The sequence below is a fragment of the Ictidomys tridecemlineatus genome, chromosome 3 (genome assembly GCF_052094955.1).
Source record: "Ictidomys tridecemlineatus isolate mIctTri1 chromosome 3, mIctTri1.hap1, whole genome shotgun sequence".
NCBI classification, from domain to species: Eukaryota; Metazoa; Chordata; class Mammalia; order Rodentia; family Sciuridae; genus Ictidomys; species Ictidomys tridecemlineatus.
The window spans coordinates 29,710,281-29,725,942 of record NC_135479.1 but is presented as its reverse complement, the minus strand read 5'-3'; the positions used below and the strand labels follow the sequence as shown (position 1 = coordinate 29,725,942).

At 38.7% G+C, this 15,662-nt stretch overlaps 1 protein-coding gene across 3 annotated transcripts in view; it reads right to left on the bottom strand.

Moving 5' to 3' along the window:
• Positions 1 to 13,037: 13,037 nt before the first annotated feature.
• Positions 13,038 to 15,662, bottom strand: part of Stxbp4 (syntaxin binding protein 4) — a 148,258-nt gene continuing 145,633 nt past the window's right edge. For all 3 annotated transcript variants that reach the window (XM_005321604.5, XM_013356989.4, XM_078042265.1), the window contains exon 18: positions 13,038 to 13,434. In XM_005321604.5, coding sequence (XP_005321661.2) covers positions 13,320 to 13,434 — 115 coding nt within the window. In that variant the 3' untranslated portion in view covers positions 13,038 to 13,319. The remainder of the gene's footprint in view (positions 13,435 to 15,662) is intronic.

Genomic DNA, 15,662 nt, shown 5'->3' with positions numbered 1-15,662 from the left:
CAATTAATATTATATTGTAATACTTCCTTTGTGATATTAACTATTATTAAGTATTTTCCATTACGTTAGATATCATATTTTATTTAAATATTCCCTGGGCTTCATTTAGGTAGTCATTTCTATTTTAAATAATGCCAACCATTTACCTGAACTTTAGTCTAAAGTTATGATCATCTATGGGGATAAAGGAATAAGAGTATAGTTTGGGTCAAAAAGTTTCAGCATTTTTAAGATTCTTGATAGATATTCCACGATTGTTTTCCAGAAAGTTAGTAGTAATTTGTAGATGACCCATAATACTAGCAAATAATCATATCATGTAATGTGTATTCTAAAAGCCCAGAGTGTTTTAAAATATTTCCTTTGATCATATCTTCAATGATTAGCCAATAGTCTAAGGAAGCTTTGTATATAGGTGGGGAAATTTGTTTACAATTTTTCTGACATTGTCAAGGAACAAAAAATCAGGAATAGAATCACTTGATCTCTTTCAAATATTTCCCTCCTTCCTTCCTTTCTCTTCTTCCATTTCCATTTCCCTTCCTCCCTCCCTCTCTCCCTTCCTTCCCCCCCTTTTTTCTTGTGGTGCTGAGGAATAAACCCAGGGCCTGTGCATGCTAGGCAAGTGCTCTACCACTGAGCTACACACCCAGCACCCAAATATTTTCAGTTGGAATTTTATAAATAGCTTTTGATTTCATTAAGTCATTTTCCAGAATGGATACTATGTTTTCACTTTTGCCACTTCATCTTTAATTAAGTTTTATGCATGCTGTGGGATAAGCCAGTAAGAAGACTTGATCCTCCATATCATATTTCAATTCTAAGACATATTAACATTTAAACATCACTGAAACTGGGTGTGTATTATACACTTCTAGCACTGAGATCTCCCTACCACTCTCCAGCATGCTGGCTCCCTGAACTTTCACTCCCAACTTTCACTCTTGGGCTGCAGGAACATGCTTTTACCAGAGAATTTCTCTCTCCCTCCCTGTCTCTCATGCTTAACCATGACTGATGGTGCAGGGGTATAAATACTCCAGCTCTTTGATTTTGGACTTTGTGGGGTCTGCATTGTCTTCAGGACTCCCCTGTGAACTTAGCCAAAATTACCTTTCTGCAGTGGACTTTGCCTGGCATCATATTTTGTGTGTGTGTGTGTCTGTGTGTGTGTGTGTGTGTGTGTGTGTGTGTGTGTGTGTGTGTGTGTTTTCCTCTCCCTTCCCTTTGGTTGGTCCTATTTTTCTAGTTCCTTATTATTTTTCCCCCTTGGGCCACTTCCTAATTTATACCAATTCTCATCTCAGGGGAACCTGACATATTACAGGATGTGTCTCATAATGAATGAGGTCTTGCGGTTACTGCTGGCCAGGCAGCCATAATGATACAGCTGTCTCTCTGTGCAGGCTTGAGTTTGGCTGTTCTTTCTGTGGTGGGACTAGACTGTTATACCTTTACTTTTTCTGTTAATAAATCATTTAAAGAACTATTTAAGGAAGGAATGTGAATCTTGATTGCTATTTAAGAATTTTCTACTGAATCCTTTTGAAAAGATAAAGAAAGTGACAACATTGAATTATAGAATGAACGTCAAAGACTGGGTTGGGGTTGGGAGACTCCCGGACATAGAGATGCAATCCTTCAAGAAAGACTTCATCTTGGCAGCAGAAGGAAACTGTGGACAACAGCTCTGACTTGAAAGAGGTTCAGAAGAAGTCCATTCTGAATGTAGAGTTTTAGGAATATCATGATTTATTTGTGTTTCATTTTCCTATATCTATGTTTATATCTATACCTATACAAACACACATGATAAAATATGATTTTTTAGATTTACTTAAAGGATTATAAGATAAAAATTCTAAGTACTAAGTCATATTTTAAATGCTGTTTTTCATTGTTAGTGATATATAAAATCACAATAAATGTTATCATTTATGAATTACTAATCAGGAATATGGTACACAAAGAGACAGAAGAAATACAACCAATGAATAATCTTAGCAATATTGGAAAAACTAAGGTAATTTATAGATGGCTCACTTTCTCTGATTTTAGTAGGAGTTCCATTGGTGAGTGAGCTTAACACTAGAGTTTTTGGTCATGTTCTTGAAATTCTGCAAACTTTAGTATGTTAATTATATATATGTATATCTATGTATATATATAATACACATAAATACATATACAAATATACACCACATACAGAAATATGCACACATACATAAATACTTATAAAATGCTTAGGTATGCATTGTTTCCTTTAGATTTTCCTTACATTGAGTACTTTTACCATTCAGGGAAATAACGCATGCATTTAATTTGCTGCCAGTTTTCATTTATGTGTGTTGATCAGCAAACAAAAATAAAGCTGGCATTAGATTAGATGCATTAGAATTCCTTCTCTGAAAAACTGTTCAGTACACAGAAAGAGGATCTGCCCATAAATATCTTTTCATATTCATTCCAGAAAGATTCCTGACCTGAACTGTCCATTCTAAGACAACTTTATTATCTACTTACTTTGTTTTCTCTTCCCATATCTGTTGATAAAAGATGAATTTCTCTCCACTGTAAAACAGAATAGTCAAGCAATTCCAGTGGGGTTAGTTATAGATGGGATAAATTCTGCACTTTCAGAGTACTGTAGCAATACATAGCTCCCTTGTGCCAAATCAGTTCTTTAGCAGCGTGATTAATTAACCCATGAGGACAGAAGTTTGAGTGCTATTGCCTTGAAATGCACTTACCCAGTATTCTGGTTTTAGGCTTCATCTACCCTCCCACACCAAAATCATTCTACCATGTTTCTTAAAAACCTTGGGCAAATCAACAATGCTTGAGTATGTGCTTTACAGTCCTTTCACTGCAATCATACTGTGAGCTTTATGACCACATTTATGCAGCAGACACTTTTCTCTTCAGTAAAATCCATTATATTGTTCCAGCCTCGAAAGAACTAGTTAGTATGGATATGCTTAGTTAAACTCCCAACTCATTTTCTTTTTCGCTCAATTTGCAGGAAACAGTTAAAAGAGTTTTTGAAAACTACAAATCACAATTTTAATTTATTCTGAACACATTTATTGCATTTTACCATGCCATCTTTGGTGTGAGGGGTAAAAAATAACATATGATCTCTGACTTAAAGATCCAAAGTCTAATGGCAGAGACATATGTACTACTTTTCTATCAAATTAATGGCAAATGGAGTGTGATAGAAACTTTATTAACAGGTATGCAGTAATAGGGGGTTGAGGTAGGAGTTTAGAGCATGGCTCTCTCAGTTTATCTTCTCAACTTCCCAGGGTTTTAGATAAAAATACCCCAAAGTAACAACAGAAAAGAAACAACTGACTATCTGGGCCAGTTTTCTATCTTTCCACTTTCCTCCCATCACCACCTGCGTTACTTACCTGGTTGCTAATGTTGAGTGGAACAGCCAGAGGGAGAAGAACTAGTTGGCTTCAACCAGATTTCCAATTTTCATTACCGTGTTGGTAAAGAAAGCACAAAGGAGAATGTAGGGCCAGAAATCATGTCACAAGTCTTAGTAACCTATCTCATCAGATAATGTGAAGTAGTTAATAAATGGAGTGACCCAATGAGATCTGGACACATAGGTCAGTAGCTCTCTTGGAGTGGCGGTTCTTGCTATACCACCCAGGGTGAGAAACGGGGCTGGACAGGTATGCACAAATGCATGCACGACATCTGCAGAATACCAAGGTAGCATGTGTCAAGTTCTCCACCGAAGAGGTAAAACATGAATAGAGTCTTTGTGGATGAGAAGGAATCCGATGAGGGAATGAAGAGGAGGCACTTCCCAGATGGAACCTCTGAGCGACTCCTGGGATGAGAATGGAGGCTGGAGAGAAAGTGCAGGGCTAAGGGAGCAGAGGAGCTAGGGATCTCATGAATAGGAGCAAGGAACAGAGTAATGGAATCACATTAGTGTTTTAGAAAGGTAATTCTGACAGAAGTGTCGTACAGATTGATGGGGGGCAGGTGTGGCCCAGAAAGAGAGAGAGGCATATTGCCTATGTTTAATCATCCAGGTAAAAAATGAGAAAGACCTGAAACACAAGAAGAAAATGTTTTCATGGAACAGAGAAGAGGTAATAAATATATTTCAGAAATGTTCTAGAAAATAGTACCTGCCTTGGGTTTTTATCCCAAACTTACCAGTCAGGTAAACTGCTGCCCATAGAAGAGACAGAAAGAGGCCCAGAGTGTCACTCTACTGGAGGTCCCTCTATGAGGAAGGAAATGTTAGGAATCGGGAATAATGATCCCGACCAACAGGAGACTCAATCAGCATACGGTTCTTTCCTTTCTTTGGGGTCACTGATTTCTGTGGGACTAGCTGAGTCTGTTTGGGCTACTATAACTAAATATCTTACATTGGGTAATTTGTAAACTAGAGAAATTTATTGTTGACGGTTCTGGAGGATGACAAGTTCAAGATCAGGGCACCAGCACATTCAGTGTCTGGTGCTTCAAAAATGATACCTTCTTGTCGTGCCCTTGCAAGACAGAAGAGGCAAATGGTTTCCCTCAAGCCTCTTTCAAAAAGGCCATAACCCCATTCATGAAGGAGAAGTCCTTAGTCCCAGTTACTTCTGAAGGGCCCTACCTCTTCATACCATAACTTTGACGGTTAAATTTCAACACATGAATTTTGAAGGGACATAAACATTCAAAACAGAGCAAGGGCTTATCTAGTGTCAAGGAACTAGGGGCTTGGATGTCTGATATAATTGCCTCATCTGGTTTCCACTGAGAGGCCCTGTGGATTAGATGGAAAAAAAAAATCCTCATTCAGATCTAGTGCATCTTCCTGCTCCTCCTGTGGTCCTTTGGGTTCATGGAAGTCAATCTACTCCTGGAGGAAACTCACTGAAGTTGTCTAAGTCTGATTGTGTGTACACATACCATGCAATCATTTCCAAGTGGACCATGAGCTTTCTTCCAATGGCTTTCTTCTGCTCTCAAAACTAATTGGGAGCCAGGTGTGGTGGTGGAGGCCTGTCATCCCAGCGGCTCGGGACGCTGAGACAGGAGGATGGCAAGTTCATAACCAGCCTCAGCAAAAGCGAGGCGCTAAGCAATTCCATGAGACCCTGTCTCTAAATAAAATACAAAATAGGGCTGGGGAATGTGGCTCAGTGGTTGAGTGCCCCTGAATTCAGTCCCCTGTACCAAAACAAAACCAAACCTAATTGGGGCTTTGCTGCTTCCAGAAACTTTGCCCAGAAGATGGGGCCCAGGACCCTTTTTCTGGGCTCCAACAATATTGTTCTTTCTCTTATTTCCAGAGCCAGGGGAATTATTTCCCAGACAGAAGTAGGAAAGGCTAGCTTCCTCATCATAGGGCTTTCAAATCTTTGATCTATACCACAAATCCTTCCCTAAGACATCTCAGAACTCCCTACGGATTTTTAGAACTCAGAAGAACCTGCTTTTCTCTGTTTTCTGTCATCACACCCTTTCTTTTTTTTTTTTTTTTTTTTTATTGTTGGTCGTTCAAAACCTTACACAGTTCTTAATACATCATATTTCACAGTTTGATTCAAGCGGGTTATGAACTCCCAACTTTACCCCGTATACAGATTGCTGTATCACATCAGTTACCCTTCCATTGATTCACATATTGCCTTTCTAGTGTCTGATGTATTCTGCTGTCAGTCCTATTTTCTACTATCCCCCCTCCCCTCCCCTCCCCTCCCCTTTTCTCTCTACCCCTTCTACTGTAAATCATTTCTTCCATTTGTATTATCTTGTCTTACCCCTCCATTACATATTTCTTGATATATCATATTTCACATTTTGATTCAAGTGGGTTATGCACTCCCATATTGCCCCTTATACAGATTGCAGATTCACATCAGTTTCACTTCCATTGCTTTACATATTGCCATCCTAGTGTCTGTTGTATTCTGCTGCCTTTCCTATCCTCTACTATCCCCCCTCCCCTCCCCTCCCCTCCCCTCTTCTCTCTCTACCCCCACTACTGCAATTCATTCCTCCCCCTTGTATTATTTTTCCCTTTCCCCTCACTTCCTCTTGTATGTAATTTTGTATAAACCTGAGGGTCTCGTTCCATTTCCATGCTATTTCCCTTCTCTCTCCCTTTCCCTCCCACCTCTCAACCCTGTTTAATGATGGTCTTCTTCTTGTGCTCTTCTTCCCTAGTCTGTTCTTAATTACTCTCCTTATATCAAAGAAGACATTTGGCATTTGTTTTTTAGGGCTTGGCTAGCTTCACTGAGCATAATCTGCTCTAATGCCATCCATTTCCCTCCAAATTCTATGATTTTGTCATTTCTTAATGCAGAGTAATACTCCATTGTGTATAAATGCCACATTTTTTTTATCCATTCGTCTATTGAAGGGCATCTAGGTTGGTTCCACAGTCTTCCTATTGTGAATTGTGCTGCTATGAACATCGATGTAGCAGTGTCCCTGTAGCATGCTCTTTTTAGGTCTTTAGGGAATAGACCCAGAAGGGGGATAGCTGGGTCAAATGGTGGTTCCATTCCCAGCTTTCCAAGAAATCTCCATACTGCTTTCCAAATTGGCTGCACCAATTTGCAGTCCCACCAACAATGTACAAGTGTACCCTTTTCCCCACATCCTCGCCAGCACTTATTGTTGTTTGACTTCGTGATGGCTGCCAATCTTACTGGAGTGAGATGGTATCTTAGGGTGGTTTTGATTTGCATTTCTCTGACTGCTAGAGATGGTGAGCATTTTTTCATGTACTTGTTGATTGATTGTATGTCCTCCTCTGAGAAGTGTCTGTTCAAGTCCTTGGCCCATTTGTTGATGGGATTATTTGTTATCTTATTGTCTAATTTTCTGAGTTCTTTATATACTCTGGATATTAGGGCTCTATCTGAAGTGTGAGGAGTAAAGATTTGTTCCCATGATGTAGGCTCCCTATTTACCTCTCTTATTGTTTCTTTTGCTGAGAAAAAACTTTTTAGTTTGAGTAAGTCCCATTTGTTGATTCTAGATGTTAACTCTTGTGCTATGGGTGTCCTATTGAGGAATTTGGAGCCCGACCCCACAGCATGTAGGTCGTAGCCAACTTTCTCTTCTATCAGATGCCGTGTCTCTGATTTGATATTAAGCTCCTTGATCCATTTTGAGTTAACTTTTGTGCATGGCGAGAGAAAGGGATTCAATTTCATTTTGTTGCATATGGATTTCCAATTTTCCCAGCACCATTTGTTGAAGATGCTATCCTTCCTCCATTGCATGCTTTTAGCCCCTTTATCAAATATAAGAAAGTTGTAGTTTTGTGGGTTGGTTTCTGTGTCCTCTATTCTGTACCATTGGTCCACCCGCCTGTTTTGGTACCAGTACCATGCTGTTTTTGTTACTATTGCTCTGTAGTATAGTTTGAAATCTGGAATCGTTATACCACCTGATTCACCTTTCCTGCTTAGTATTGTTTTTGCAATTCTGGGTCTTTTATTCTTCCATATGAATTTCATGATTGCTTTCTCCATTTCTATAAGAAATGCCGTTGGGATTTTGATTGGCATTGCATTAAACCTATAGAGAACTTTTGGTAATATCGCCATTTTGATGATGTTAGTTCTGCCTATCCATGAACAGGGTATATTTTTCCATCTTCTAAGGTCTTCTTCAATTTCTCTCTTTAGGGTTCTGTAGTTTTCATTGTATAAGTCTTTCACCTCTTTTGTTAGGTTGATTCCCAAGTATTTTATTCTTTTTGAGGATATTGTGAACGGGGCATCACACCCTTTCTTGAGGCAGGGAATATTACATGGGCCTAGTAGTTCAAATACGAAATAAAGACATGGAAGAAAGAAAATAGATGGAAAAGCTTTGATTAATTTCAGTTGTATGTCCTTTGCATAGAATGTAAATTATATGAGGGTTACAATCTCCCCCTGTCTTGCATTGTATCCCTAGTACTTAACAAAATGTCTGGCTTTTAAAAGTATTTTAGGTGAATAAATGAATACGAAAGGATGAGAGCTAAGCTGGAAAATCAGTCTTAGGTATGGACAGCACATTACATATTCCACTTGGCAAACACTCCTTGAACACCTAGTATGATAGGCACTGTGCTAGATCCTGAAGACACAGTGTTGAACAAAATAAAAATTCCTGTTCTTCTGGGGCTTACCTCCATTATAAGTTCTATTATAGAGGAAGGCAATGAACAAAATAAGATCATGACAAACAGACAAATAATGTGAAAGGAATAATACACAGGATGAAGTGATAGAGAATACTCGGTGACGTGGGCTGATCTACTGATATGACAGCACAAACCATGCCCAAGAGTAAGAGTCGAACTTAAAAAATGAACAGAAATACTATTAGTTTAAATATAAAAAAATCCTATGAAGAAAGCAAATTCAGAATAGTATTTATTATTTGTAAGATCACCAATGTGAACACAGTGATATCACGTGAGAATTTCTGTGGTTAAAACACCTTGGGTGTTTCATTTCTAAAGTTAAATTCCACTGGCATATTCTGTTTCAAGTTCTTTTCATCTTCTTAAAAGTTATACGTGGAAGTTGTTTTAATGTTGGCTCAGTTCTTTCTGTATATATATCATAAAAATGTCAAGTTGACCCTTCAAAAAGTTGGTTTCAGCTGGGCACAGTATCACACTTCTGTAATCCCAGTGACTTGGGAGGCTGAGGCAGGAGGATCACAAGTTCAAAGCCAGCCTCCGCAAAAGTGAGGCACTAAACAACTCAGTAAGACCCTGTCTCTAAATAAAATACAAAATAGGGCTGGGGATGTGGCTCAGTGGTACAGCACCTCTGAGTTCAATCCCCAGTATTCCCCCCCCCAAAAAAAATAACAAAGGAAAAAAGAAAATTGATTTTGCTTAGCAGAGAAAATAAAAATGTTCCATTTCTCCCTAGAAAAAGGATAATATTTTCTAATTGTGCAAACACTAGGAGAGTGTCATTTGACTCCATATTTTGACAGCTGCTTTGCATTTATTATTGGAGAGCTTTTCATACAGCATGCTCCTATTTTTTCCTAGTAAAGGGATATTAACATTATCTTGAAATTTAAGGAGTTCTTAATAAATAGACCCCTCACTTCTTAACTCCTTAAGGGGAAAAATAAAAGCCTTTTGAGAAAAAAGAAAGAAGAATAATTTTAGACTTTGAGCTCCTTGATTTGGGTATCAGTAGCATCCATCATGGTAATATAAAAATGTGGCATTTTGGGACAGTCCCTGTTGTGCATCCCATCATTCTGCAGAATAAGTCCCAATAAGTCGCTTTCAGATAGTTAAACAAACATGCAAACAAGAAACTACTTCACATTTTGTCTGGCATTTAGTAGGTGCAGGAATTGTTTGCTGAGTTGAATTGTCTTGGGCTGAGCAAGTGCAACTCCATTTTACAATGGGAAAGTGAGGTCCGTAGAACTTGTAGGTGCATCTGAATCGTGCTTTGCACTCTACCAACAGCTTCCATCCAAATTAGGTTATTTAAGAGTTAGTCCCCACCACAATTAGATGTAAAGTAGAAAAAGATGAGAGAAACATTTGAAATACACTGAATTAGTCACTTGCTAGATTCTCCTATAGAGTGAGTCAGTTTCTGTTACTATGGGAAATCTAAAACCTAATGATTAAAAGATTCAGGCTCTTGGATAATGATGGAAAGATTATTCTTTAAAGAACCCCCCCTCAAAAAAAGCTATTATTAATATTTTTTTTTCTTGGTGTAGTGCTGGGACTCAAACCCAGGGCCTCACGCATGTCGGGCAGACACTCTACCACTAGCTACATTCCCAGACCTATTATAATCTTTGAACTCAAAAAAAAAAAAAAAGTCCTATCATATATAGAAAAAAATCTCTTATATACTATTGGTGTTAGTTTAAATTGATTCTATTTTATGAAGAACTTATGACTATCTACCAAAATTAAAATGAACATATTTTAGACTTTAGCTCTGACCATTCTGTAGTGATTTACTTTCATGAGTATATTCAAACTGTGGACATATTGGCACTGCAGTATAGGGACATATAAGGAAAAAGATTTAATGAATATATGATATTAACTGGAACATGGTTAGTTGTAGATGAGAACTTAAAACAGCTTAAGTGTTTACTGGTAGATTGCTGACTACACAAATTATGGGCTACCTGGGTAATGACCATTTATGCACACCTTTGAAATATAATATTGATATATGCATGGACGTGACAAGATGATCACGATATGCTAAGTCAAAAGCTGCTTAGCAGAAGGCTCTAGGTGGAGTGAAACTATTCACCCATGCATTGGTGATGAAACCTCTGGAAATGAGGTGGGCTATTTATGTAATTTATTCATTTCTACAGTATGCGTTTTTTTAAAAAATTAAAATAGATTTTTTTGAACTTTAAAAATTAAAAAGGAATTTTATATCTGGATACCTAAGAAATCTGTTGTTTTGATGAATAGTAAGCCAAACCCAGGAAATGGTTAACTGTTGCCTACTTTGCTACAGTGCCTTGAGTGCTCACTGCATTTTGGTGTTCAGTGAATATTTTGAGGGAATATGTGAGCAAGGACAGTTAACCCTGGTCACTCTGGGACAGGGATATGTAGGGACATTAGTATTCATAACTTCAAATGCTATATTTAGTCAGTGAGTCATTGGAGAAGAGTTTAAAAACACAATGATAGGGTTAATTTATCCCTACAAATCATAGACCCACATAAAATAGTTTGGGGATCCCATTTGCATTGGAAAATGATTCTTTCTTGTGGGGAGTGTTGGGGGTGGAACCCAGAACCTCCTACATGCTAGGCAAACACTGCTGCTGAGCTGCATCCCTGCCATTGGAAGAGGAATCTTACTGAGTCCTTATCATAAGATTTTTTTTGAGTATCTGTCTCTTAGGACACTTACTTATTGGGTCAGAAGTCACAGAAATGCAAAGAGGAGGGAATGTTAGAGATGGCTCAACAGGTTCAGCTAATTCAGCAACACCCAATAAGGAGCTCACTTAGACTGAAACCTGGGATGGTGCTTCCATTCTCTCCTATCAGCAAGTTCTCTAACTACCAGCAAGTTCTTTATGGCACTGAATTGGAATCTGCTGCTTTACAAGACTGACCAAGTCTAAGGAGCTCTCCTCACTGGTTTAAAGAATGGGCCCTGGCATTAGAGACTTGCTCTGAACTCCAGTTTCTACATGTAGGTGCTGTGTGACCCTTGGGCAAAGACAACACCTTTCTCTAAACCTAAGCAGTTTCTTTTCAAAATGGGGATAGTTATGATTTATGCTTTACGGAGCGTTTTTTAGAAGATAGTGAAATACACGCAAATTGTTCTTTGCAATGTACAGTGTAAAATGCTCAATAATACCATTATGATTTTGATAGGCTTTTTCTATTGGGTATTTGATGGAAACAGAAAGGATAGTGGCAAAAACAGTAGCGAAGAGATGAGGTATCAGTGGATTGTGTGACTGAGACCCTTGGTCTTGGTGACCCAGGCTTCTCCTGTTTTCCTCACTAAAATCAAAGTTGGGGAGGGAATTTCATACAATTAATTTGAAAACAAAAAAGTCTTCATTTTTACAATTAGAGCTACTAACTTATGAAAGTAACTACCAAGTGTATGAGAATCCACTGGCCTAGGGAGGGGGGCACACAAAGAAATACCTTCTTCTTCAGCTTCTCTCAATACTGTCCTCTCTGAAGCTTCCTTATACCCAAACAGCTATCAGGGAAGCACCAGTCTTCTCCATCACTCTACCACCTTTTTGATAGGTGATGACTGCCTCTCGGGCTGGATCTGACTTGACACCATTCCTGAAAACATAAACCATAAATCCTCAACGTACTGGGAAGGCGTGGGTGAGCAATGTCTATATGTACTCGCCATCTGTATCTTACCAACCAGATGAAATGCAGCAGACTAGGAGACTTAGGATCAGGTCTAGCTAGCCTTGACCTAGCCATGAACTCACTGTATGAACTCTTAGCATCTCAGTTTACTCATCTACAAAGTGGTTACAAGTGATAGTTCTTACACGGTGTTCTCAGGAGCTCTAGGTCTGTGTGGTAGCAGTGGGTTCCTGGCCTCTATCTTGTTCCAAGCAGAACAGTAATATCTCATCACCTGCCCCCAAATGATCCCTCTGGCAAGGGCACCTTAAGTGCAGAGTAAGTCACTGATATGAGCCCTACCAATTACTTAAGAAAAATTTGAGCTGCTAAAAGAAGCCTATTGAAACAACATCACAAAGCGGTACCCTTACCTGGTGAGTGAGTGGGTGGAAGGGGGAAGGGTTTACAGAGGGAGAAGCATGTTTGACTGAGAGGTGCCTTCTGAGTCTCTGGAATGTACAGCTGCAGAGCCAGCTGCATCAACAGAACTACGGTGCAGTGCCCTGCGTGTTGGGCCATGACCTCCCTCTGCAGGGACCGCAGGGTACAAGGTGGGGTGAGGGGAAGACCGAGTATGCACTTAGGTGTGAATTTCAGTCCTGGGACAGGGAGTTTCATTTCTCTGAACCACTATTTCCCTAAGCAGTTTCTTTTCAAAATGGGGATAAAAATACTAGATCAGCCTAATAAGCATATCATGTGGTTTAAATATGATGAGTTTGGGCTGTGTATGTAACTCAGTGATAGAGTACTTGCCTAGCATATGCAAAGCCTTGGGTTTAACGACCAGCAATGGTGGAGATGGGGGTGAGGATGGGGGGGTAGAGAAGAGACAAAGTCTGAAAGGCATTTTGTAAATTAAAAAATCCCATAAAGATGTAAGTTGTATTTGGTAGCCCAGGAGATAGATGTTTAAATATGAGCCTTTAAAAATCCCCAAAAGCTTGCTAAAATCTCTTTCTAAGATATGAACATGAAGAAAAAAGATCGGTGAATTATCAAATAAATGAAGTATTTTACTCTGTTCACATAAATTTTAAATAGATCTTAATTATAAAGACCATTGGATATGATGCCAAATAATGAACTACATATAAAATTATAAAGATGTAAATATATAAGACAAAAGTATACATATAAAATTTAATTATATATCATTTCAAAAGATATAACTGAATCATTTTTAAGGAACTACTGAGTAGCAACTTTTAAATGTATACAGTATATTAAAACATTTTTACAAAAATACCCTAAGTCTAGTCTCCATTTCCTACTCCATCAAGTAGTGCCTGCTTTGCTCCTATTTCAGATGGCTGTGTCTCAGAATTGGGTGTCACAGGTCTCTGCTCAAGTCACGTTCACAGACTGAGATGCCGGAAGGCTGTGGAGCTCCGCTTCCTACAGAAAACCATCAACTCTTCTGGTCAGTGAGTTCTCTAGAACAATCCTCTTCATTCTCCTCTGAGCAAGACAGGTTCAGGATACTCCTCACGGGGTGAATCCAGGATGTAGTCTGTGTTACGTGACTTAGAAGAACAAGGAATACAAATTAGGATCTGAACAATTGGTCTTTCTACCCAGCCACACAAGTACTGATCTTGGTTCCACTGCAGCCACCCTTCTGCAGTCCCTGGTGATAGAAAGCAGTTAGAACTGAACCCAACTGGTATGAATAAATCTTAGGCATGTTTTAAGGTTTGAATAAAATCCATCTCCTTCTTTCCTCACTGGTAACAAGGAATGCAGGTTAATGCATCATCTTTGATTTCTCTGTTTTCCTTACTGGATAATATCAGTTAGCAAGTCCTATGATTGTCTAGCTGTAATATCTCAGCAATCTGTTCCCCCTCTCCTTTCCCAATACAGTAGCCTGGGTCACTAAAATAGTTTATCTCCCTGTCTCTGTTCTAATTCTTTTCTAATTCATTGCCTACTCCAGCATAGAGATCTACTAAATGACAGATCCAATTAATGGCTTCTGGAACAAATACATATTCTATAGTATGAAACATCTTGTTTTTTATACTCCGCAATAACATTTCCTTCTCTGACACAATCCTCTTCCCTAAGGAGTTAACTTATCCTCATTCTAAAGAACCAAATCTCTCTTAAGATTCCTCCAATCTGTGCACAGTCTTGTCTCTTATTATACTGTATTTTTAATGCCTATTTATTTGTAGGTTTTTTTACAACATTTGAAGCTCTTTGAGGGCAGGAACTATTTTTTATCTTGGAATTTATGGTGCCTGGCATATTCTCAGAACACAGGATTAGCATCCTGAAAGACCAATTTAGGAAAAGAACACAAATTTGAGGAAGGAGGTACAAAAGATAGTGGGCATGTGCAAGGAGTAGTAAAACATCACACAACCTTGGTCCTACTTGCTGGATGGGATGGTGTTTCTCGGGACTCATCTCTTACTCTAAGCCTTCAGCTAGATGAATCTCCTAAATCCATTGTTTGCCTGCCTCCTAAGAGTTTGACAGACAGCTTCTGGATTTAGGATGGAAACTTGTTTCTTCTTTTTGGGAACTGTCTCTAGCTCTGATTTGCCACACTGCTTGCATCCACCCTAGATCAGTTTCCCCAGCCTATCCTCCCACACCAACCTCAGAAGCAGCATCACGTCTTAGATTAAGTGTGCCTGAAAGCCAGTGCCCATGAAGATCTAATAGACTGTGGATCCGAATGTATAGCCTAGGTTATACAACAACATTTTCCAAAGTATGTTCCAAGAGTTTTTAATAAATGCTGTATGAAGAAAGACTTATATGATGTCAAATCCTACAAGTTTAAATATAGGCAAATGGGGTTCTTAAGTATAGGACTTCCCAGCACCTTTAATATGCTAATGTGTCCCAAAATCTCTGAATATGCAACATTACTTAAACTAGCATGCTCCTGCTACTTACACATAGGGCTAGTGTTCAGGAAGTATCACAAAAATGAACCCATTTTATTGGCTATTGATGTCAGTTACTGAAAATATGGGACTGATACAAATGGTCAGATCGGCTGTCATTTCTGACTTGGTTTGTTTTCCATCCTATCCTCTAACTTTTGTTTGAATCATTCTGAACAAATTATTCAGCTTCTCTGCTTAAATATTATAGATATAGCTTTCTGTGGAAGAAGATTGCTGATAATCTCACAATGGGGTTAAAGGAGCTCATGCCATTTAAGAACCAAGGTGAATGTGACAAGTCCCAGACATCTTCATAGTTTCAAAACCTTGAAGCATGGTTAAGTGGTACAAAGAATCATTATTCTCTCACAATAATCCATATTACTATTCACTCTTTAAAGTGGTTTAAAGGAATTTTTCTTGATGATGGCTAAATTTACAAAAGCATCTGATTCGGTACAGGTTAATTTCATTTCAAGGCCTTTATGAAGCTGGGAAGCTGCCTAAATTGAAAGTGGTTTTAAAGAAATACTAACGAGAGCAGCATAAGAAGGGTGGAATGGCACTGCAAGGTGAAACGAGGACACAGCATCCTGTCAAAAGTGTGTGTTTGAAGCGAAGAAGCTGGAGGAGAATGCTCTGCTTATTTCACAGTCTCAGTATCCATGAGTGTCATGTTTATCAGCACACTTACAATATGTTGGTCCAAGGCAGAGACTGCAATTTAAGTTATCTTTAAAATTTCCCTTCCCTATAATGTTCCCTAATTGGGGAGGATGGGAAGAAAGGAAACCAGGAGCAACCACCTGAAGGAAAAGTTTAGGTTCATGTTTTGCAATTTGACTTTT